Source organism: Bombina bombina, chromosome 5, assembly GCF_027579735.1.
Source record: "Bombina bombina isolate aBomBom1 chromosome 5, aBomBom1.pri, whole genome shotgun sequence".
NCBI lineage: Eukaryota > Metazoa > Chordata > Amphibia > Anura > Bombinatoridae > Bombina > Bombina bombina.
In genome coordinates this window covers 338,288,003-338,312,528 of record NC_069503.1, presented here as the reverse complement: position 1 = coordinate 338,312,528, position 24,526 = coordinate 338,288,003, and the positions used below count along the sequence as shown (strand labels likewise).

The 24,526-nt window shown below is 32.8% G+C and overlaps 1 protein-coding gene across 1 annotated transcript in view; it reads right to left on the bottom strand.

Annotated features, from left to right (window-relative positions):
* Positions 1–6,804: 6,804 nt before the first annotated feature.
* The window catches only part of ITGB8 (integrin subunit beta 8), a 136,437-nt gene continuing 118,715 nt past the window's right edge, over positions 6,805–24,526 (bottom strand). The window contains exons 12-14 of the mRNA XM_053715722.1: positions 20,970–21,073; positions 10,621–10,784; positions 6,805–10,534 (exon numbers count right to left, since the gene is read on the bottom strand). Coding sequence (XP_053571697.1) covers positions 10,412–10,534; positions 10,621–10,784; positions 20,970–21,073 — 391 coding nt within the window. The 3' untranslated portion in view covers positions 6,805–10,411. The remainder of the gene's footprint in view (positions 10,535–10,620; positions 10,785–20,969; positions 21,074–24,526) is intronic.

Below are 24,526 nucleotides of genomic sequence, written 5' to 3'. Positions count from 1 at the left end.
TGCCAGGCTTATCTTCCTTACATGTCGCTCTTCAACTGCTGCACCTCTCTGCCAATCTCTTCACTGGCTTCCTCTTGCCTCCAGGATTAAACACAAAATTCTCACTATGACATACAAAGCCCTCATCTGCACTGCTCCCCCCTATATGTCAGACCTTGTCTCCAGATACTCTCCATCCCGTCCCCTTCGCTCTGCTCATGACCTCCTACTCTCCTCCTCTCTTGTTACCTCCTCACACTCCCGCTTACAGGACTTCTCCAGACTGGCTCCCGTCTTTTGGAACTCTCTGCCTCACTCCACAAGATGATCAGGGATGCATACAACATACACAAACCTTTCTTTATACCGTTTCCTCTCCTCCATTGCTATCCCCTTGAACCCCCTTAGCATGCAAGCCTAAGAGCCATGCTGTTTGTAGATCACCTTCTTTAGAGCTGATTACAACAGTGCGACTGTTGGCAGGGCCCTCTACCCATCTGATCCCTTTAAATGTTTCCTTGTGTTCCGCCTATGTTTATAGCGCTGCAGAATCTGTTAGCACTCTACAAATAAACGATAATAATAAAATAATAATACAACTTTCTCCCTCCGTCAAAAGCACAATGGAAACTGGTTTGCAACAGTCAGAAAAGCATGAGATTGGAAGGTAAAAATAGCTACTATTTCTCAAGAAGGGTTATAAAGAATATATATAAAAAAATAGTATTGTGTGAAAGTATAAGTTATAATATATGGTATAAAAGAACAAAGAGCTTAGATCCGTATATGTTAAAAAGAAAAATAAATCTCTGGTATCTGTTCAAGATGTCTTGAAGTGTGGTATAAGACATCACAAGATAATAAAAATAAACATATGCTGTAAAGTTAAAAATAATAAGAGGCACTAGTTAATTCAGTAAAAAGTTTATTAGAAAAATAAAAGCATTCTACAATGGAAGTTAATGAATAAATATATTAACATACTATTTAGTAGTCATTAATTTAGCAAGTACCATCCATTTAAAATCAACCTGTACACGTAAAAATGTATAACATGTGAATGAAAATTCCAGGTATTAGAAATATTTACAAAATTAGACAACACAGAATTCATTTTTGAAAAGACAAATATTACCATTTGAAAAACAATGTTAGCTCTAATTGTCAGCTCTAACCAATGTTAATTTTATTTATGTTTAATTATGTGAACATTTTACCAAAGACAATGTGTAAGACTTCTTTTGTTTTACACTTTTAAAGAGCATGCCAATTAAAACAGATATTTACTTGATTCTATAATAATGGCAAAGACTACCAGAAATACTCTGCAGTTTCTGTGTAATTATAAAGTTTATTATTTAAAGTATGAGGGATATTTCCTTGGTTTAGAGGTTATTCCTCATAGAATAACATTTGATTGAAAGAAATATACATAATTGGTGCAAATCTTATCTAAAAGGACCACATCATTAAAACCTTCATATACAGTACCTCTATGGTAGCTTTGTTCTGCCGAACAAGTGGTGAAATTGAATGGGAATGCCAATACTTGAACAGTACACACAAGGATAAAATCAGCATCATCTGGAGAAAAGATCAGTGCTATCTAAAATTTAGTTTCTTTAGCCAAATTCTTGTATACCTGCATGATGATGGTCAAATGTATTAGCATCAATATAATATAATGGTATAAAATGCTGTCCAATAGTAAGATCATTTCCTATAAGTTTTTTATCAACACATTTTGTAACTTACATATTTTTAATAAAGGACAAAGGTAAAAGGAAAAGCTGTTGGTTTACGACAGTCACAAAAATTTAAAAAATAACTGAAAAGTTACTAGTCCTCTCAATTTTAAAGGGGAAAAGGTACATTTTTTACTTGTCCACTGCAATGTCTACCTTGTCTGTGACTTGTGATAGACACACATGGCTTGATATTTGCACATCAGCTTACAAGATTAATGTTTTAACAGCTAAAAATCTGTTATTTTACTAACAACATTTGTGTTGATTTGCAGTCCAGACATATTCACTTTTCAAAAACTATTTTGTTACATTTATCTTATCTCCTTTGCTAAATAAGGTAGGGGCAGACATAAGTAGCATCCTGCACTGATTACTATGTAGAATGTTGCATGGTCATGGAAAAGAAGGCAGTGGAAAAAAATTGATTTTCACCGGTGAACGGTAGAAAATAATGGGTAAAGTAAATAAAGTGCATTACAGTAATTAAAGATATTTTTCTACACATACAACAAACATTTTAAGTAGAATTTTGAGTTTATACTTTCTTTTTTCTAATTGGACTGTTTTTGTTTTCTAGCTAATTCCTTGTTTTTATGTACTGATGGAAAACTATTAAAAAATCAATAAAGTAGAAAACCTATAGTAAGAATACAACTTAGTTTATAGTACATCCATATATACTAGAAAAATAAATAATAGAGTACTGACTTAGCAAGACGTGGATTTGTTAAACGATTTCTGTATAGCTGAGTCAAAAGCATTTAAAAGACCATAAAAATGTCCTCAATTCATACCAAAAAGCATTTATCATATAAATTAGTGATCAAATGTGGTATTGAGGACAAGTAAAATAGTTGAAATATTTATTAAATACAGTGGTTTCTTTTTGAATATCCATTAATGCTTTCATGAGAGATCAAGGGAAAGACTACTGAAAATGCTTTTTTCCCCCTACTTAAATACATTTTTCAACTTTTTGTTATCCCCAAGTTCCCAGTTCTATTGTCAGCTTAAATCAGAAATGCCATTTCACTTTTCTCTATGGGAGTAATTTGATCATAAGATTTTGAGCAGGGTGGGACCTTCTATTTGGAATTTATCAATACAGATCAGAGAACAGAAGGTGCAGGGTGTGGGTGTGTACAAACGAAGGGCTATGATTGGTTCTCTGATCTGTATTGTTGGGGGTGTAGCCCTATATAAGGATAAAAGAAATAGATAAGAAACATGCCTGATGAAACAGTTTTACTGAGAAACGCGTTGCATTGTTTCTCTGCTTGTTCAAGCTTTTATTGGCACAAACATGATTTGTGTATTTTATAATTTTTAATAAATTTGTTTTTAACTTTACCAACTCTAAGTGTCTTGTATAGCTTGGAGCTACGTTACTATCAGGGCACGTATCCCTGCCCCCAGTATCCTGCCTTTATACCCTGTTGGTATATACACTGGGATTGATGATCCCCTGCACTCTGGAGTTGTCCTTGATCAGCTAGCTGGACTGCTGCAGAAATCCAGCCTGTCTCTATGGGCATGGCTGATTGCCTCTCATACAAGTGAGTACCCTGTGTTCATCCTTTGTCAGAAGTTCCCAAGAGTCACCATTGATCTGCACCATTGGCGCCTCTTTCTATTGTTTTCTTCTATTTCATGGAATGCAGATGACACTTTTGCATGCTGCACAATGATTGGTTTAATGCGTGCAGGGACTTGTTAAAATATGTCCCTAATGTGCCACAGCAAAGGTAGTAAAAAAACAGGTGTATTCAAGGTTTACAAAATAATGCATATTTTTATAACAAAACAAACCTTGTAAATGCATTAAACAATTATTTTGCAGTCAGATATTTTGCAAAGCAGCCGATTTATTTTTAATGCAAAATTAATAATTTAAAAAATCTCTAATTTATTGAGTTTGTCTTAAACATTCCTTCACAATATACTCTATAGGGTAGATTTATTAAATGTCGGACGGACATCATCCGCTGTAGTGGATCATGTCTGCCCGACATCGCTAAATGCCCACAGCATATGATGTCAGCATTTAACATTGCACAAGCATTTCTGGTGAAATGCTTGTGCAATGCCGCCCCCTGCACATTTGCGGCCAATCGGCTGCTAACAGGGGGTGTCAATCATCCCGATCGTATCCAATCGGGATAATTGCACTCATGACCGTTGCTTCTTAACTTATGTTTCCGGCAAGCCAGAAGGCTCGTACGGAAACAGAAGCATACACTGCTTAATAAATATACCCCTATATGTTTACTTCAGTTTTAGTTATATTATGTACAAATTAAAAAATAAAGCCATTTTCCTTAGAGGAAGCTGAATATCTCTGTTTTTCTATTTGCAATGCTTCATTGTTTGCTACTGTTCTGTAAATATTATTCATTAATTTTATTTAAGGAGAGAACTATGCAAGTTATCAAGCAAATAGTTTAACACATAATAAATTATCATGATTTTTCTATTATGCTGAAAAAAATGAAAACTTCTGTTTCTTATTGATGACCTTAAATTTGTCCATGATCCAGGAAAAACTGCTGTAATGAAAAGAAAGACTTAATAGGAGATGCATGGATCTAAACTACAAAGGGTAGTAGTATTTCTTTAGAAACACTTAGAAGTTATTGGATAAGGTCAAACAATGAGCTAATATTTTAAAGTAGTTTTGCCAAATTATATAGTTTATTCTAAAATAAAGAACTGGTTATATTTTGCTACAATAAATTCATTTGTTGGAATGTTAGTAGCTATAACTTTATTGTATATTACAGTATTGAGTACCTACAGCCGTTGAGTAAAAACATGTCCTCTTATGTGAGTAAAACAAAAATAACGTACCACTATTGGGGCTTTATGGCTTTACATCTGGAAAATATGCATAATGCATGATGGATTTATGTTACACTACATCACATTCCTACCATGAAAAGCAATAACTGGAGATAAATCAAAGTTGTTGTTTTTTCCCAAAATATCAAATAATCTTTAAGTGCGCACTACATTTTAAAACCTTATTTTTATAAAATGATTTCTTTATTTAGTAAGTGATTAGCAGTGTGATATATATATATATATATATATATATATATATATATATTAAATTTGATCTATATGAAAGCACACAAGTCTAAACAACTTTTCAGTTAACTCCCATTATCTAAATGGGCACAATCTTTTTATATGATCACTTTCTGAGGCACCAGATCCTACTGAGCATGTGCAAGATTCACAGAATATACGTACATGCATTTTGTGATTGGCTGATGACTGTCACATGATGCAGTGGAGGGAAAATAGAACTAACTTTAAAAAATGTTAGAAAGAAATGCTTTTGTATTGTATTTTTATTATGCATTTACTGATGTTGCTATTCTACTGTTTTTAGTTGTCCTTGTGAGAGAGAAATAAGCATCCCACTTCCCCTGTGCATGCGCAATGTAAGTTTAGATGCCGGCCCATTTTTGGTGAACAACCTCGGTTGTCCTTGCTGATTGGACAGTACCAATAAACAAGTGCTTTCCATGGTTCTGAACAAAACATTTGCTGGCTCCTTAGCTTAGATGCTTTTTTTAAAAAAAAAAAGATAGCAAGAGAATGAAGAAAAATTGATAATAGAAGTAAATTAGAAAGTTGCTTAAAATTGCATGGTATATCTGAATCATGAAAGAAAAATTTGGGGTTCAGTATCCCTTTAAAATATTTGTCTGATTTTTTTTGCCTGTTACTACACTGATTCTCAGCTGTTTTCCATTTGCTTCTTTTGCATGTAAGTTCCCCTATGATGAATATCCATTTAGGTAATGATGGAATACACTAGATGCTGACTCCCAGATAGAACCCTTTACCCATTATTATAGGTGGAATGTTTTGTTTTTTATTACACTGTAATACACACCTAACGCCATAGCTCTGCAGAATATATTGATGCTTTATAAATACATAATGGCAATAATATGTTGCACTATATTAATAAATGCAGTAGATTGGAACTGATGTAAGGTAAATCATTAACCAAAAAATATTCCTGGAAATAGGAAGAAGATATTATTAATGAGGATGAAAAATAAGTGTAATAACAGCAGTTACTAAACATTAGAATACAGAGAATTGTTTCTGTGGAATTACTGTATATGTCACAACGATTTGATTTAATGTGTGCCACATATTTCACATTGCAGATCTGTTTTAAATATTAATTTATACTGCTAAAGCCCCATAGTTTTTTTCAGCCTTGAGAACCTTTGTCATTAAACTGATATAGAGTGATTTATAGTGTCATCTGCATTAATAACATTCTTCAGTATGAGTTAAATCAATGAAAAGGATATAAAAGATGAGTTTGCAATATTTTCCCTGAGTTCAATTAATTCAACCCACATTCTTAAAGCTAATTCAATACAGAGATATTTCCAGTGAAACACTTGAATAAAATATGTTTTTGGTTAAATTCTTATTACATTGGCAGAAAGAAAGCTGATATTTCTGATATGTCAGAGAACAGGGTTACCCTTTCTGTACTATATCCGTAATATTTAAGGCTTTTAAAAGTTTAGTTTATTTATCTGCAGCTCTTGATTAGATAAATGCACTAGTTATGAGTGATTGTTTTGTGATAACTGATTCTGACTATTCCCTGAGTGCCCTTTAGACTGGTATTTACATCCATGCTTGGGTAAGATTAATATCTACAATTAATAATAATGAACTCCTAGGAACCTAGAATTTAAAACATTTGAACATTTTTTTTTTTAAATAAATGTACAACATAAAATTTTTACTATGGCAGTGTAAAAGGTTTGAAACTTTTAAATATATAAAGGGTAATGATTTGGGAAAGATAAAATTAATCTACAGTAACAAATATTTGCGTTTGTTGATATTACATCAGACTTGAACATTTTGTCAAAGCATTTTCTGGTGGAATATTAGGTAATGATTCCTTGCAAATATATGTTTAATCTAATACCTATTGTAAGTTGTATTTGTCAAAGTTATTAATAATTATCTAATCACTAGCAATGTTACTTACTGAGTGTGTATGAATGGAACAATAATCAGGATACTGATATATGCAAGAAAGGATTACATTTATTATTTGAAACACTAAATAAATAAAAACATAACTTGTATTTATCAAATGTTTATCTTATGAGTCAAAACATCAAACAGATGAACATAAAATGAATGAATTAATATTTTTGGGGGATTGGGTATTGGCAATTATCAGTATGTCAATCTGAAAAAGCATCCGTTTTGTAACACTTCTGTTATAGGGTTTTTAGTGCAGTATGCCCTGTTTTAAATCCTATATTTTAGGATATTTTATGTGATGGTGTTAATGTTATGAGATGCATTCACACAGGTAATGCCATATTTATTTATTAGCAATAAAAATCCATAAACCATAAGAACATTTTGGCACCAAAAGATTACTAGTTGGAAGCATATTTTATCTCTTAAAAAATAACAATTCATTTTCAAGTGAAGTCCAGTTATACATAAAAAAAAATCATACCTAATCTTCAGTTTTCAAATGACATATGATATATTGACAACACTGTAGTGTGGCAGTGATTCATGGTGTATTATTAAGGTAACTTCCATAGTGCAGTGTATACTGCTTTAACCAGTGCCAAAAACATGTTTGAAAGCATTAATCAACTTAAAAGCACGTTCAACTCCTCTTGATTTAATTAAAAATTGTGTTTTTTACCACTCCACACTCCCTAGAGAGGTCAAAAAACAAAACCTGTTACCCAGGTTTTCAAAATGCTGTAAATTGTGTAAATCAGCTGTTTAATTTACAGCATTTACAGGTTACATTGGGTTTTTATGGCGTCCTTTTTAGGGAGCGTGGGATAAAGTACAATTTTTACACAAAAGCAATAATCCTGACATCTAGAAGGGATTTTGTAGGCAACCATTTTAGATCATGAATATGAAAGAATATTAAGTAAACATATTTTTTTTGATGAAAATATTACACAAGGCAGTTCAAAATTTAAATTGAAACTAGATATGTTGCATAATGCAGCATTAATTCTCATTAGTTGTTAAGTCCTGCAATCCGGTAAGAAAAATGTAAGTTTATTCATCACAATTTAGTTTTTCACAAGCAAAACAAGGAATATATATATTGTCAAGAAGCAAATAAAATGCCCACAATGTCCCTTTATAGTTGACAGAACAAATCTCCCATCTAGAGCCTAACGTTTAGCAAATTTAGAGCTAGATTACTAGTGGAGATCTAATTATCGATCCCGTGCTAACTGCTCTTGTCTTTGGCTTTTTGCGCATGTACTGCACATATTACAAGTTGAAAGTAAAACGTTTTTTGCTCACACGCTAACCCAATGCACGCAAGCAGCTGAAGTTAAAATATTGTGATTGTGTTTAAGTATTCTCCTATAAATTTCAATGAAGCGAGAAAAGTGGGAAAAAAACTAACACCCTACTTGCATGCAAACCCGATCACATTTTCTCAAGTGCACTAACCCGATATGAAAATATATTTCTTATTCCAATGTTCTTAACTTACAGGATAATGCTATCTTTATTCTTAAAGGGATAGAAAGGTGAAAAATGAAATGTGCATGGGTGCATCTCAATTTGAAATAAAAGCATATTTGCAATATACTTCAATTAGCAAAAATGATTCTAATAATAGTTATTACTGTTTTTCTGCGGCATATGTGCATATCCTGTGAGGGCTCATGCAGCAGTTTTCAAACACCACACATTCTCAGAGAGCTGGCGGTGGTGTATATTGCTTTTAAGATGTAATTTGTATCATACAAGCCAATGCAGAATTTCTGAGAAGGTGTAGTGATAGTCATTTTACTAGAAGCATTTTTTCTAATGGAAGTATATTACAAAAATGCTTATATTTCAAATTGAAATGCACCTATGCACATTTCATTATTGACCTTTCCATCCATTTAAGTACATATTTCTATATATATATGTGTATATACCTATACCTGTATATCTATTCCTATAAATATAAAGGTATATATATGCATTTTATATAAACAGTATCAGATATATAAAGAAATATATATTTAATAATAAAAGTACATTATTTTCTATGTGATGACCATAGGAATGTAAAATATGCATTTTGTGCATCGTATTTCACAATTTAAAATCTTAAAGCGGTTCGGGTTAGCTCACATGAAAACTTAGTATTCTTATGGTACGTTTTTGAAATATTACATGTAAACTATTTTTTTCAATTATTAAACATACTGTAATATGTATAGATTTATTCTATGGATTATATAGAATAATTTACAGTACGTTTAAGTATGTTTTGATAATTTTACTTTTGACTTGTAATTTGGGCGCTACTTCTAATGTGCAACTGTTAATGCACCACTCGTAATCTAGCCCTTAGGCTTTTGATGTTTCTGAATGTGTAATAGATTTCCAGTAAACAGGGCATTAGCAAAATTAGACGCATGCACTATTTCTGGTTTTGTTATTCAGTTTCAGGTATTCGGCTTCTGACACAACTTATATTAGACCTGAAGGGCAACTCCAAATACATGCGAAAATAAAGATAAGAGGACTTGCTCTTTAGGTCTAATAAATCTGGTGTTGGAATATGCCTAATGCAGGAAGTTGTCTCTTAAAGGGACAGCAAACACATTGTACATCTTAATGGTATTAGAATAGGTTAACACCTTGTTTGATGTATTTGTTTTTCAATAGTTAAACTCCACTCACTACTTTCCTTATCTGGAAGAGCCAGTTCAGACTTGAGTCTGGAGAAGACAGTTTGCCACTGTCGTTTTAACAGATCTTTATTGTTTGACTTCAGCAGAAATTATAACAGACTGAATATTAATGACAGATATGTAGTAACGTTAGGCTTGTGAAGCCTGCCATGGGTTCTTTCAGTTTTCAGGATTGGAAAATCCCCAATTTTCAAATTTAAATTACAGAAGAGGGAGCAACGCTGTTTTACTATGCACAATTAAGCATTTTATATTACAATCTGTCCCTTTAACAAAACAAAAGGTATTAAAACATCAGTTGCATTTTTCTTTCTTTTTTTTGTTTTGTTTTTGCTTTGTTTTTTGTAATAGTCCTTCATACACAGTATCAATAAAAAATTTTAATCATTCCAAAAAAAATTGGAATATATTTATATAAATGTTATCAATATTCACTACATTTGCTTTAATACAAAGTGAATAATGTTAACAAATATTCTTAGAAAACATAGCCTAAAATAGACAATGCCTGAAAATGATCACTGTTAATTACTTGCCACCAGTTTATGCACTCTATAGAAAGTCTGTATCATGCATTTCACGCCAAATTCTGTCTTATCAATGTAGTAATTTTCATTCTGAGCGCAAATAAACAATAAAGTGTAACCAGTGCTTTAGAATAGTTATAAAAAAAAAAAGGTAAAAATAAAAAACAACAATAAAAATAAAGTGCTACGTTCAACAGTGGTACCAAACAGTAGTAATGCACATTGATCTGATACAGCAGCTACATTATTAAAAACACAGACTACACAGTTGGATGTTACCGTACATCAGCTTCCAAACATAGCAACGGAATGTGTTTGTGTAAATAAAAACAACTAATAGTAGTAAAACACGGTTGAGAGGATGTTGCTAGTTTGGAAAGGTCAATGTCTCTTGGCTGATGCGTTTCATTTATAATTTGTACTTAAATGTTTCATGCACTCCAAATGAGCTGAGGTCAATAGTTAGGTCTTCTGGTTTTTCCCGGGTATATGTTACTGTCCTTGTATACACATTTTTCAAAATTCTTTTGTCCTTGGCAAGAAAATAACATTATGAGAAATTAATATACATTTTTTTATGAAAAGAAAGGATTGTTTTCTTAATAATACATCTGTTACCTTCTTAGGTGTAGTCTTCTGGTAATCAGATGACCGGTTATGTTTGGTATTACTGCATTGTAGGATGATTTTTCTTATGATTAGTATAGTAAGGAATCCAAGAAGAAATGTAGCAGTCAGGATTATAAAGAAGATCTGAGTGATCCTTGGGTCTGAGAAACATTCTATAAACAAAAAGTATATTATTATTAGCATTCATTTTCTAAAATCAAAAATTGCTTGTTATGCATTAGTTAATGCATCTAATTTACAGCTTTTTTAAAACTATTTTAATCATGTTTCATTTCATTTTTAGAGCATTTATTGTTATTATGGCATACCTCCCAATATATAAAATTTTTGGCCCTCAGATTCAATGTAAGGGGCAGGACCACAATTGCTCAACGGCGGAGTAGAAGTAATAGGAAAACAAGCAATCATGAAATACTGTCTAAATGGTCCCGGGACCATTGGGAGAATTATGGTGGTACAGTAGCATTTGTACTTTGTAAGAACCCTATTATAATTTGCAAACTGGTGCTTTCATTCATCTAAACTGCCTGTAAAGAGGTAGGTTATCTTTGTTTGATAAATGTAATTACAATTTCTCAGCCCAAGCTGTACTGTGACAGATATTATGCTCCAAATTAAAACATGTATATATAAGGGTATACAAATGATTAGGAGTAGTAAAACTCGTTTATGGTGGATGACTCATATATACACTAAGCAAGAAATAAAATGATCTTAAATAAGTATAATTCAAGCTTAAACTAATCACTTATAGCTATTACTTTATGTGGTCACACCGTTCTTGGAATCACATAAAAATGGGAAAGCAATATTGTGTTTAGGGACCCAAATGTTTAATTTGTGACTGTAATAAGTCTTCAAGAGGTGCTTCTTGTTTACTATAAATGGCCCAGTCTTCCAACATAAGATTCTATAAAAACACAAAAGAGAAAGTGCATCCTTGACTCAAGTGTAATAATTTAATATTGATAAAAGACACGCTAGAAAAATTGCACTCACAAAATCAACAAGAATTCAAGCTTTGAAATACGCAATGGTTATCCCAACCTCTCATTATGGCTGTCACTATGTAGTAGGATCGTCACCAAGGAGGAACTGGGTGGACGTCCAAAAGAGGAGGTATCCAGAGACTGTAGTCAGCTGTCACAAGGACCGGTTAACAGGTTGACGACGAGAACCATTGCAGATATTTTAAAGCTTGCATTGTTGATGATTTTGTGAGTGCAATTTATCTAGTGGGTCTTTTTTTCAATATTAAATTATTGCACTTGAGTCGAGTATGTGCTCTCTCTTTTGCATTTTATAGTATCGTTTTTTTGATGTTTAAACATTCACAAAGGGACTTTCATTTGAACAGAAACATTTTAAATATACTTGTATCAATGTGCTTCTAGTAAAAACTATATTGTTATTATTAAAGGGATAGTGAAGTCCAAATAATACATTCATGATTCAGATAGGGCATGTAATTTTAAACAACTTTCTAATTTACTTTTATCATCAAATTTGCTTTATTCTCTTGTTATTCTTAGTTGAAAGTTAAACCTAGGTAGGCTCATATGCTAATTTCGAAGCCCTTGAAGGTCGCCTCTCATCTGAATGCATTTGACAGTTTTTCACAGCTAGAGGGCGTTAGTTCATGTGTTTCATATAGATAACACTGTGCTCACGCACGTGAAGTTATTTAAGAGTCTGCACTAATTGTCAGAAATGCAAGTCTGTCAAAAGATCTGAGATAAGGAGGTAGTCAGCAGAAGCTTAGATACAAGGTAATTACAGAGGTGAAAGTATATTTCTATAATCCCTTTAATAGATTTTACTCTGCACAGTCATGTACATCTGATCCGTGCACCAACAATAAAACACTGCACCTGCTCAACCAGGGTTCATAATAAACTTCTCACACACAGAAAACACAGGGAACAAGGTCCTCAAAGTGTTCAGCCAAAATGATATTATTATGGATGCATATTAGTGTGCCCATAGTCTCTGTTGAAACAAGCATTCCATGTTAAAAACAGTGTTGCGATAGCAATGCTTATATCTTTGGAAAGGTTAAAGGGACATGAAACCCAAACCATTTCTTTCATGATCTAGGTAGAACATACAATTTTAAACAACTTTCCAGTTTACTTCTATTATCAAATTTGCTTCATTCTATTGGTATCATTTGTTGAAGGAGCAGCAATGCACTGCTGGTTTCTAACTGAACACATGGGGTGAGCCATTGACAAAAGACATATATTTGCAGCCACCAAACAGCAGCTAGAACCCAGGTGCTTTCTTGAAGGGTTTATCTTCTAGGTAACTAAGAAGCATCAAAGGATAGCAAGAGAAGGAAGCAAAATAAATATCAGAAGTAAATAAGAAAGGTGTTTAAAATTGTATGCTCTGTCTGAATCATGAATGTCTAATTATGACTTTACTGTCCCTTTAAAGTAGTTTAGCTGGAAATGTTCACTTTCAGCTAGTAAGCACTAGGGATGGGCGAATGTTTCGCAACATTCGAAAAACGGGCACAAATTTTAACACATTCGTTCGTTCGAATCGAATTTCGAATGTTTACATAACATTCTAACGTTCGATTTTCGAATGTTCGGTTTAGAATTTTAAAATTACATTCGAAAATATTCTTTTCGAAAAATTCGAATTTAGATTGTAATAGTATTTCTAATGCTTTTTCTTTAAATGTAATATTCGAATTATGCAATATTCGAATTAAAAAATTCAAATTTAGATTTTTATAGTATTTCTAATGCTTTTTCTTTAAATGTAATATTGGAATTATGCAATACGTGTATTTGAATTAAAAAAATTCGAATTTAGATTGTAATAGTATTTCTAATGCTTTTTCTTTAAATGTAATATTCGAATTATGCAATATTCGAATTAGAAAAATTCGAATTTAGATTGTAATAGTATTTCTAATGCTTTTTCTTTAAATGTAATATTCGAATTATGCAATACGTGTATTCGAATTAGAAAAATTCGAATTTAGGTTGTAATAGTATTTCTAATGCTTTTTCTTTAAATGTAATATTCGAATTATGCAATATTCGAATTAGAAAAATTCGAATTTATATTCGAATTAGAAAAATTCAAATTTATATTCGAATTAGAAAAATTCAAATTTATATGTTTGTAATAGTATTTCTAACGCTTTCTTTAAATGTAATATTCGAATTATGCAATATTCTATATGGAAACATTCAAAATGATATATTTGTATCTATTATGTATCAATTTACTAGATTCCCGCCCTACCACATGAACTATTGAACTTCTGAATAGTATTTGTTAAATAGAATGTTAAATTCGAAATTTCGAATGTGGACATTCAATATAATTATAAACATTCGAATTAGAAAGTGACATTCGAAAACTGTAAATAACATTCGATTATAGAATTTTTAAGAATATTCCTTCTTATCGACATTCGGATTTAGAATTCGAATGTCGGTAATAACATTCGCTCTACATTCGAAATTCGAAAATTTACACATTCGCCCATCCCTAGTAAGCACTAGAAAATAAATGATGTTCTAAATAAATTGCTTAACTAATTTAAATTAATTACATTTGTGAAAACCACTGCATGTAGGGTGCAGTAGAAAAAGACTGGAAATTCTATTTTATGAGCATGAGATGTACCAAATCAGAACTGAAATAAAAGTTAGTTATTTTTCTTATTATTATTATTTATAAAGCACCACAAATTTAAGAATAACTATAATGGTACACTATATTCATGTGGTAATTACAATTGTTATATAATAGAATGTTACATTTGCGAGGGAACATTACATACATTAAAATGAACAGACTCCAACATAAGGACAGGAGTGTGCTTCCCTTGAGGAAGTTATACTGATCTTATATATCTAATTCAATAAAAGAATATTTAATGTGTAGTTTTAGATACCAGGCAGGCCAGCCTAAATTAAATCAAGCCTATTTTAAGGGACAATTAAGACATTGATATTCTAATATAATTGTTTTGCATAGGCATAGTGAAACAACTTTGCAATGCACTTTCCTTATTTATTTTACGAAATTGCAGCTTTTTAAATTTTCGTAACTAAAAAAGTACACTGCACGCAATTCTAACCCTGCTAAATATCTGCCCTTAATTGGTTTAACAGATAAGAACTGCAAACCAATGCACTTTATACTAACATAATGACCATGTCTAACCTTGTCAGCTGTGGACCTAAAGGGACACTCTACACTTGGTTTTTGTTTGCATAAATGTTTTGCAGAGGATTCATTTATATAGCCCACCTGGGAGCGCTTTTGTAACAATGTATAGTTTTGCTTATTTTTATTAACATTATGATGATGTCCAGCTTACTAAGACCCAGAGTATCAGATGTAGACTGAAGGCTACCGATTCCTGCTGGCTCCTGTTTGTGTAATCTGTCTTTTCATATGCAGGGGAGGGTCTGCTCTTCCTGCCTTCTCAGCCCCTTTAAATGGGTGTCCCAGCCTGACTTTATCAACAGTGCTAAACTAGGAGCTTATAAGTAAGTTTTATACTGGAATTCTAGATCAGGATCTGTGCATGTCCTTCTTTATAGCAGTGTCTATTACATGCAGTTATATGAAAATTGGCGGATACTGTAACTTTGAGTCCAGATTGGCCCCCTCCAGGCAAGTGGTGGTCAGAGTTTAGATATTCAAATACAATTGCAGCAAACAATGTTAATTTGTTTAAAAGCATGTTTAGACTTGGCTGATATGTTATTCTATAGCAAGACAACTAAAGTATCTTGTAATTTAAAGGTGTTGGCTGCCACTTTAAGAAATCATCCTAGTTACTATGCTATGCTTCTAAAAGTGTATTTATTTACAGTCTCTACAGTCAGCAAGGTAATCAACCAAATCTGACCTGATCAGGCCACTGCCCAAAACTATACTTCTCTGATATACTAAAATCTAATGTTAATGCATAATTATATAACAATTCAAAAATGTATCACCAGGCTATTATAACAGATAAATGTCCCACTGGATCAATGCCCCATACATAACTTGGGTCTTTACAAAAAAATAAAAAATAAAAATTCTAAAAAAAAGAACAAAGGAAAAAAAATAAACTAGGGGAAAATCTGATTTTGTAATAACTACTAGTATATTCTAAGCTAAACTTGGTCACATTTGGAGATCTATTTATTTATGTTGAAAACATCTGCCCTTGTTACATCTATTTGTGTTCTTACATTTTTTTTTATTTGTTTTGAATATGCAGAATGTAAAAGGAAAAGAAGTGACTCAACAGCTGAGAGATTAATAAAAAAGTAATAAACTGTTGATATTTTAATTTCCAGAACATAACAATCAACAGATGCAATGTAAAACTTTTATAATAACATTGCAAACTAATTGCTAAATAAAGTTTGTTAAAAGAAACTCTGTTCTTGCATAAACAAAAAGTATACTGTAGGCAGCTAATCTCAAATTTAGTAGCAGCTGACAAATTAAAACATTGCAGCCTTGTTATGGATACAGTGAGAAAGTTGTCAATATATGTGTACTAGACATGGGCAACCATGAAAACTAGTTGCACGCTGCACTATTCGCTATTTGTTTCATTTTAAACAAAACTGATACGGAATATTCTTAGAACATTTATATTGTTTTTGTTAATCAAATATAAATGTTCCAAAGCTACACATGAAAAAGTTCACCTGTGGCTTTTTACTTACCTATAGAGAGCGCTCCAGCAAAAGGTAAGTATTTAACTATTTAAAATATTGACATATTTAATTAGAATTCGTTTTCTTTAAATTTCAGGGTGTGTTTGTTTGGATATTTGTTTTCTGGAAACAAAACAAATATGCCTGTTTTGTCACTAATTTGCATTCATGGTGAACCCAAAGCACATGTCTAATGTGTAATTAGTATGCTCATTAGTATTTTTACTAAAATGCAGCTGTGTCACAATACATTTGCTTGCTTGTTACTGCAGCTTCTTAAAAGGATGCTAAATTTAAAATCAAAGTTTTATTAATCAGATAGAGCAAGCAATTTTAAACAAGTTCCCAACTAACTTCTATTATTAAATTTGTTTTGTTTTTTTGCTTTCCTTTGCTGAAGAGTAAACCTAGGTAAGTTCAAGAGAGTGCAACATTTTAGCAGTGTTAACAGAATATTGGTAGCAGTGATTGCAATAATGTTTCTAGCAATGTTATACATTGTTGCAAATTCTGCTGCTAAAGAGCTAAAGACACCTGTGCACTCCTGAGGTCCTATGAGCCTACCTATGGTTTACTAGTCAACAAAGGATGCAGAGAGAATGAAGTTAATGTGATAATAGAAGTACACTGGATTTTTTAAATTCCATGCTAAAGGCTAAATCACAAATTGAGCTCACAAATATTAGTGCTATTGTGCATTAAAAACATACAAGAATAATCAATAGCGCTTTTATTTTAACACTCAAAGTCCAAAGTTATTTTTTTATCACTCGAGCTATAGTCTAGGGTGCGCTAACATCTGCATGTTGGAGAGCGGGTGCACTAACCATCCACATAATAGACTTCTATGGGTGCGCTCAGTGAAATGAATACTGAATAACACTAGTGATAAGTTGAGCAAGTAGTGGAGATCTTCAGTTAGTTTGGTGAAACACTTCACACACACACACACACATACATACACACACTCATACACACACACACATACATACACACACTCATACACACACACACATACATACACACACTCACACACACACACATACATACACACACTCATACATACATACACACACTCATACACACACACACATACATACACACACTCATACACACACACATACATACACACACACACTCATACACACACACACATACATACACACACTCACACACACACACATACATACACACACTCATACACATACACACACATACATACACACACTCATACACACATACATACACACATACACTCATACACACACACATACACTCATACACACACACACATACATACACACACTCATACACACACACATACACACACATACATACACACACATACATACACACATACACTCATACACTCATACACACACACATACACTCATACACACACACACATACACTCATACACACACATACACACACACACATACACACATAACCTCATACACACACACACATACACTCATACACACATACACACACACATACACTCATACACACACACACTCATACACACACACATACATACACACACACACACTCATACACACACACTCATACACACACATACACATATATACACTCATACACACATACACACATACATAAACACACACATACACACACATACACACATACACTCGCACACACATACACGCGCACACATACACTCTCACACACACATACACTCTCACACATACATACACAAACGCATACATTTGTTTTCCTACATATAATTAATCAATTTATATTACAATTTCAAAGTATTTATAGTCTGTTTAAGGCTGGTTATAATTTCATGCTAAGCTGCTTCCGGCCCTGCCTTTATACATATTATTACATATATTATATAGAAGCCAGTCTTATCCCAATATACTAAACATCTGTTTCTCAGGCTACACACTCACCCAAGTAACCTAAATAAATGGTATTAAACAGTATGCCTTCAGGACAGATATCCATTGTTTCTTTAACTAATTGCTCTGGGCACTAATCGCAATAATACTTTACCACTCAGGTTCCCATTTTACTTTACCCTATAACCCTACAGACTTTTACAGATATTAATAAAGTCTATGTTACAGAATGTGCTTTTTGGCTGGTTTAGGGAGTGTGGTACAATTTAATTTATACACAAAGCAAGAAGTATTTAAAGGGACATTCCAAGCAAAACTCAAAACCAAATGAAACAAGTCCCACTGGTGCTCTGAGCAGCTGCAGTATTTAAAATGCTTGTGCACTGAGAATATCTATCAATTCTTCACATGTACTTGCAGAAAAAAATGCTAACACTGTAACAGTGATAACTTTTACTAGAAGCATTTTTGCCTATACATGTATATTGTAAATATGTTTCTATTGAAAAAAGTAATACATCTGTGTGCATTTATATTTTGATCGGAATGTACCTTTAATGTCACTTTGACCATAAACCCAGCAGAATATTTCTTAATTGTTAAAGAATTTGAACTTATATATTTACTTTTTAATGTTAGTATTTTGGTATGTAAATCAGGGATGGCCAACTAAAAGCCCATCAGCCTCATGCGGCCCTCTTCACTCATTTTTGTGGCCCTAAGAAAAAAGCAGAAATAAGAATGTGTGCTAGGATAAACAGTTACCCAAACATTTTGTGTGCTAGGATAAACAGTTACCCAAACATAAAATGTGTGTTTTGTGTGGTTTAAGGGGTTAATAAGTTAATTAGGTTTATTGCGATGTGGGGGTTTTGCGGATTAGGGGTTATTAGTTTAATTATGTTTATTGTGATATTTAAGACAGAAGTCCATTATAATTATAGTATTTCTACACCTATTTATATATATACTAGTCGATAAGCCTGCCCTCTGGGCAGGCTTATCGACTAGTATATATATATATATATATATATATATAAATACATATTAAAAAATAAAAAGAACATTTTCTTCTATGTGAAAAACATTGGAATGTGAAATATTCATAATTAAAATTAAGCTTAGTGCAGTTTCTATAATGTGGCGTTGGGTTAGTGAACAAGCTATAAGTCTTAGTTTTTTGTTTATTATCCACACTCCATTAAAGTCTACAGGGAGAGGAAGTTAAGGCAGTTGTGATATCTGAAGTTTGCATTAAAAAATTACTTTCAGTTTGATAACGTATGAGTGGGAAAAATAATAGGGTGCCACTTTTAATCTGGCCCTAAATGAAAAAATTGAAGGTTAAAAAATAATGTACTTCCAAAAACTGAAACAAGTAGAAATGAAAAAGTATGTGCTGAAAAGACAGCTCACAGCCATAGACCTTGATAAAAAAAATAATCTAGGGAGTCTGAAAAATAATTGACCTCATATTATTGTGATTGAGCTGCAGCAAAACAGCACTTGTATGCCCATGAGAGTATCGTGAAAACAAGTCCTGCCTTGTTATAACTGTATGTGATTTCTCAACAGGGTGGGCCATTTACATGCCTAATTGCCAGTGTTACAGGGAGTGCTTCATTCAGCTAGCTATACTTTTCCAGATCCTGGTTTCTTTCTTTATGATGGGCCCCAAGTGTATTACTAATCAGAAAGTGATAACAATGTATATTTAATCATTACAAACTGAACAAGAAGATATGTTACCCTTCACTTTTTCTCAATGGTATACATTTTATTTCTTCGTACCAATCCAAAGAGAATATTTTATATTTTTAATACATAAAAAAAATCCCTTGTCTAGATTGTTGGACTTCTCCTATTTGCAAATGACCATGGCTACTGGACTATTATCATGTTCTGCTAATAATTATTTGCTTAGTTTAATATAATATACATATATATATATATATATATATATATATATATATATATATATATATAAAAAAAAAATATATATATATATATACATACATATAAATACATATATATATATATATATATATATATACACATACATAAATTTAAATAAATGTGTATATATATATATATATTCTATGGGAAAAAGAAACTTAATTTCTGCAGAGACCAAGGACACACCCCTTATCACAATAAGTGTCCCATGTTTTTAGCTTTTCTTTAAGATAGACAGCAAGACCGTTCTACACAGCTCACGATTTAAGCATTTTCTCAGTGTTACCAGATGGCTGCAAGCTATCAGTCAACAACATGTAAGAATGACTTCTTGAAATTCCCCTGACTTCCTAAATACAATAGAATGTTGTTAATAAACCAGAGGGTGTACAGTCAGTACCTGATACCACAGGACCTTTTGATAACCTTAACATATTTGAAATAATGAAATATTATGTTTGTAATACTACAAATTAGCATTACTTTCAGTTTATCAGACTTTAGTGACCTTGCCATTGGGCATGACCTTCTTTAACTTTGAAGTGTGTACAAGATGTCTGGAATTCATCCAGACATAATCATTTTGGGCTATACAAGTGTCTTTGTATAACAAACCATGTGAATGCTATTTGCCATTTCATAGAAAACGTCATCGACAGAATTGAATATATATCTCCAGGGTGTGAAATGGGTCACATATAGTAATTATTATCCACACAGTTTTATTGCTGTAGACCACAATTCAAGCAAGTGAAATGTAAATTTTTTTTTTATTTATTTGCTATATATATATATATATATAATTATTTAAACATACCTGAAGTCTGATCAATATAATACACGACTTTGTCACATAAGTCTTTAAATAAATTGCTTTGAGATTCTGAAATATTCGAAGAAACTTGGGAGTGTTCACAATTCCTAAAAAAGAAAAATATATATATTTAAAAAAGAAACAAATAATAATGTAAACACACATTTAAAAGGATAAGACAACAAATATACTATTCCTCAAATGAAATGTTATTAACAGAAACATGTTTTACTTTCTTACACTGAATAGCAAGATCAATGATGCATACATTTGAAAGTCAGTTAAACAATGTGATATAAGCATGTAAAAAAATTATATTATTATAAAGGTAACTAATGTTTAACCCTTTCACTGTTGAGACATTTTATATTCCTTTGCCAAAGCCATTTTAGTTCTTTACTTTCATTGCGTTATAACAAAAAAAAAATAGTTTTTTTTCTGCACCCTTAAAGGGACAGTATACACTCATTTTCATATAACTGCATGTAATAGACACTACTATAAAGAATAAGATGCACAGATACTGATATAAAAATCCAGTATAAAACTATTTAAAAACTTACTTAGAAGCTGTCAGTTTGGCTCTGTTGAAAAGCTAGCTGGAAAGCCCACTGCAAGTGGGAAATAAGACACTCCCCCCCCTCCCCCTTCTTTTGCATATGAAAAGACCTTTTACACAAACAGGAGCAAGCTGGAGAAGGTAGCTGACAGTATTCACATAAAACTTTGGGGCTTGGTTAGGAGTCTGAAAATCAGAGCAATGTTATTTAAAAATAAGCAAAACTATACATTTATTTAAAAAAAACCTTTATGGGCTATATAAATAGATCATCTACAAAACATTTATGCAAAGAAAAAATGAGTGTATAATGTCCCTTTAAAGATAACTTTAATTCTGCAGAAATATGGAATGTAAAAATGTGTTTACTGTGTAATTTTGTGTACAAGGCAAATACCAGCATGAAAGCCATTGTACAGCATCAGTTCAAGCTTTCAAAACACATGTATATTATATAACTATATTTTACAATGAAGTTTGTAAATGAAATGTATAAGATGTATTTTAAACTGCATTAGACAAATTTTGAAACTACACAAAATTCTGATTTCACAAATGGGTAAGTTAACTCTGACAATGCATTTATAGTATACTCCTACACCTAAACAAAATGCACTTAGCACAGAAAAAATACACAAATATTTGCATCAAAATCATCCTATATAGATTTTCAAAAATGGCACCTATTTTTACAGCCTCGCTTCAATGACTTGTGATACCTGCAAATTTGTATTTTCAAAGAAATATGAGGGTCTAAAATGATTATAACTATCAGGGGCACGATCCGATATGCAGTGTAGTTTGCGGCGCAAGCGAGAGAACCCCCACCGCCCGCAGTTTCAGCTCGCAACTCGAGCTATCATATATACGGCGCCGTCAGATGCTAAAGTGCCGTAAGTCTGACAAACCAGCGATGTCCAGAAATCTGCGTAAGTACAAATTTCTGGAGTCGCCAGTGACTTACGGCACTTTAGAAACTGCCGGCGCCTACAAAACTTGACTAAAGTTATTAAATCTTCAATCTTCTTTCTTCGCTCCTCCGCCGCGGAGCATCCATCCGGCACGACGACTTCCCGACAAATGAGGTTCCTTTAAATGACGTCATCCAAGATCCGAATTCCGAATTTGACGGACCCCATCTTGGATGACGTCATTTAAAGGAACCTCATTCGTCGGGAAGTTGTCGTGCCGGATGGATGCTCCGCGGCGAAGGAGCGAAGAAAGAAGATTGAAGATGCCGCTTTGCTTGAAGACATCACCAGATGGAAGAAGACTCTCTGCCGCTTGCTTGAAGACATCACCCGGATGGAAGAAGACTTCACTGCAGCTTGCTTGAAGACATCGCCCGGACCGGATGAAGAGTTCTGCCCGGCGGGGTGAATACAAGGTAGGGAGATCTTCAGGGGGGTAGTGTTAGGTTTATTTAAGGGGGGTTTGGGTTAGATTAGGGGTATGTGGGTGGTGGGTTGTAATGTTGGGGGGTGGTATTGTGTGTTTTTTTTCAGGCAAAAGAGCAGTTTTCTTTGGGGCATGCCCCGCAAAAGGCCCTTTTAAGGGCTGGTAAGGTAAAAGAGCTAACTTTTTTAATTTAGAATAGGGCAGGGAATTTTTTTTTATTTTGGGGGGCTTTATTATTTTATTAGGGGGCTTAGAATAGGTGTAATTAGCTTAAAAATCTTGTAATCTTTTTTTTATTTTTTGTAATTTAGTGTTTGTTTTTTTTGTGTAATTTAGTTTAGATTATTTAATTGTATTTTAGTTTAGATATTTGTAGTTTATTTAATTTATTGATAGTGTAGGTGTATTTGTAACTTGGTTAGGATTTATTTTACAGGTAAATTGTTTTTAACTAGGTAGCTATTAAATAGCTATTGTACCTAGTTAAAATAAATACCAAGTTACCTGTAAAATAAATATAAACCCTAAAATAGCTACAATGTAATTATTAATTATATTGTAGCTATCTTAGGGTTTATTTTATAGGTAAGTATTTAGATTTAAATAGGAATATTTTAATTAATAATATTAATATTAGATTTATTTTAATAAGAGTTTAGTTAGGGATGTTAGAGTTAGATAGGGTTATTATACTTAATATATATATAATATAACAACTATATTAACTATATTAACCCTAATATAATTAGGGTTAATATATATAATATAATAACTATATTAACTATATTAACCCTAATATAATTAGGGTTAGTATAATTAATATAGCTGGCGGCAGTGTAGGGGGATTAGATTAGGGGTTAATGTATTTAATATAGCTGGCGGCGGTATAGGGGGATTAGATTAGGGGTTAATACATTTATTATAGGTGGCGGCGGTGTAGGGGGATTTAGATTAGATGCAAAAGAGCTGTTAACTTTGTAACAATGCCCCGCCAAAAGCCCTTTTAAGGGCTGGTAAAAGAGCTGAATTCTTTGGGGCATGCCCCGCAAAAAGCCCTTTTAAGGGCTGTCAATAGAGCTGTTTACTTTGGGGTAATGCCACGCAAAAAGCCCTTTTCAGTGCTATTTGTAGGCTTAGACTTAGGTTTAGTGGTAGGGATAGTTTAGTATTTTAGGGGTTAAATAATTTAATATAGCTGGCGGCGGGGTAGGGGGATTAGATTAGGGGTTAATTAATTTAATATAGGTGGCGGCGGGGTAGGGGGATTAGATTAGGGGTTAAATAATTTAATATAGCTGGCGGCGGGGTAGGGGGATTAAATTAGGGGTTAATAATTTTAAAATAGATGGCGGCGGTGTAAGGGGCTCACTTTACGGGGTAGTTTAATGTAGTTGGCGGCGGGGTAGGAGCTCACATTAGGGGGTTATACTTTTATTGTAGGTAGCAGCGGGGTCCAGGAGCGGCGGTTTAGGGGTTAATAACTTTATTAGGGATTGCGGCGGGGGATCGCGGTTGACAGGTAGATAGACATTGCGCATACGTTAGGTGTTAGGTTTATTTTGTAGCTAGTTTAGGGAGTTACGGGGCTCCAATAGACAGCGTA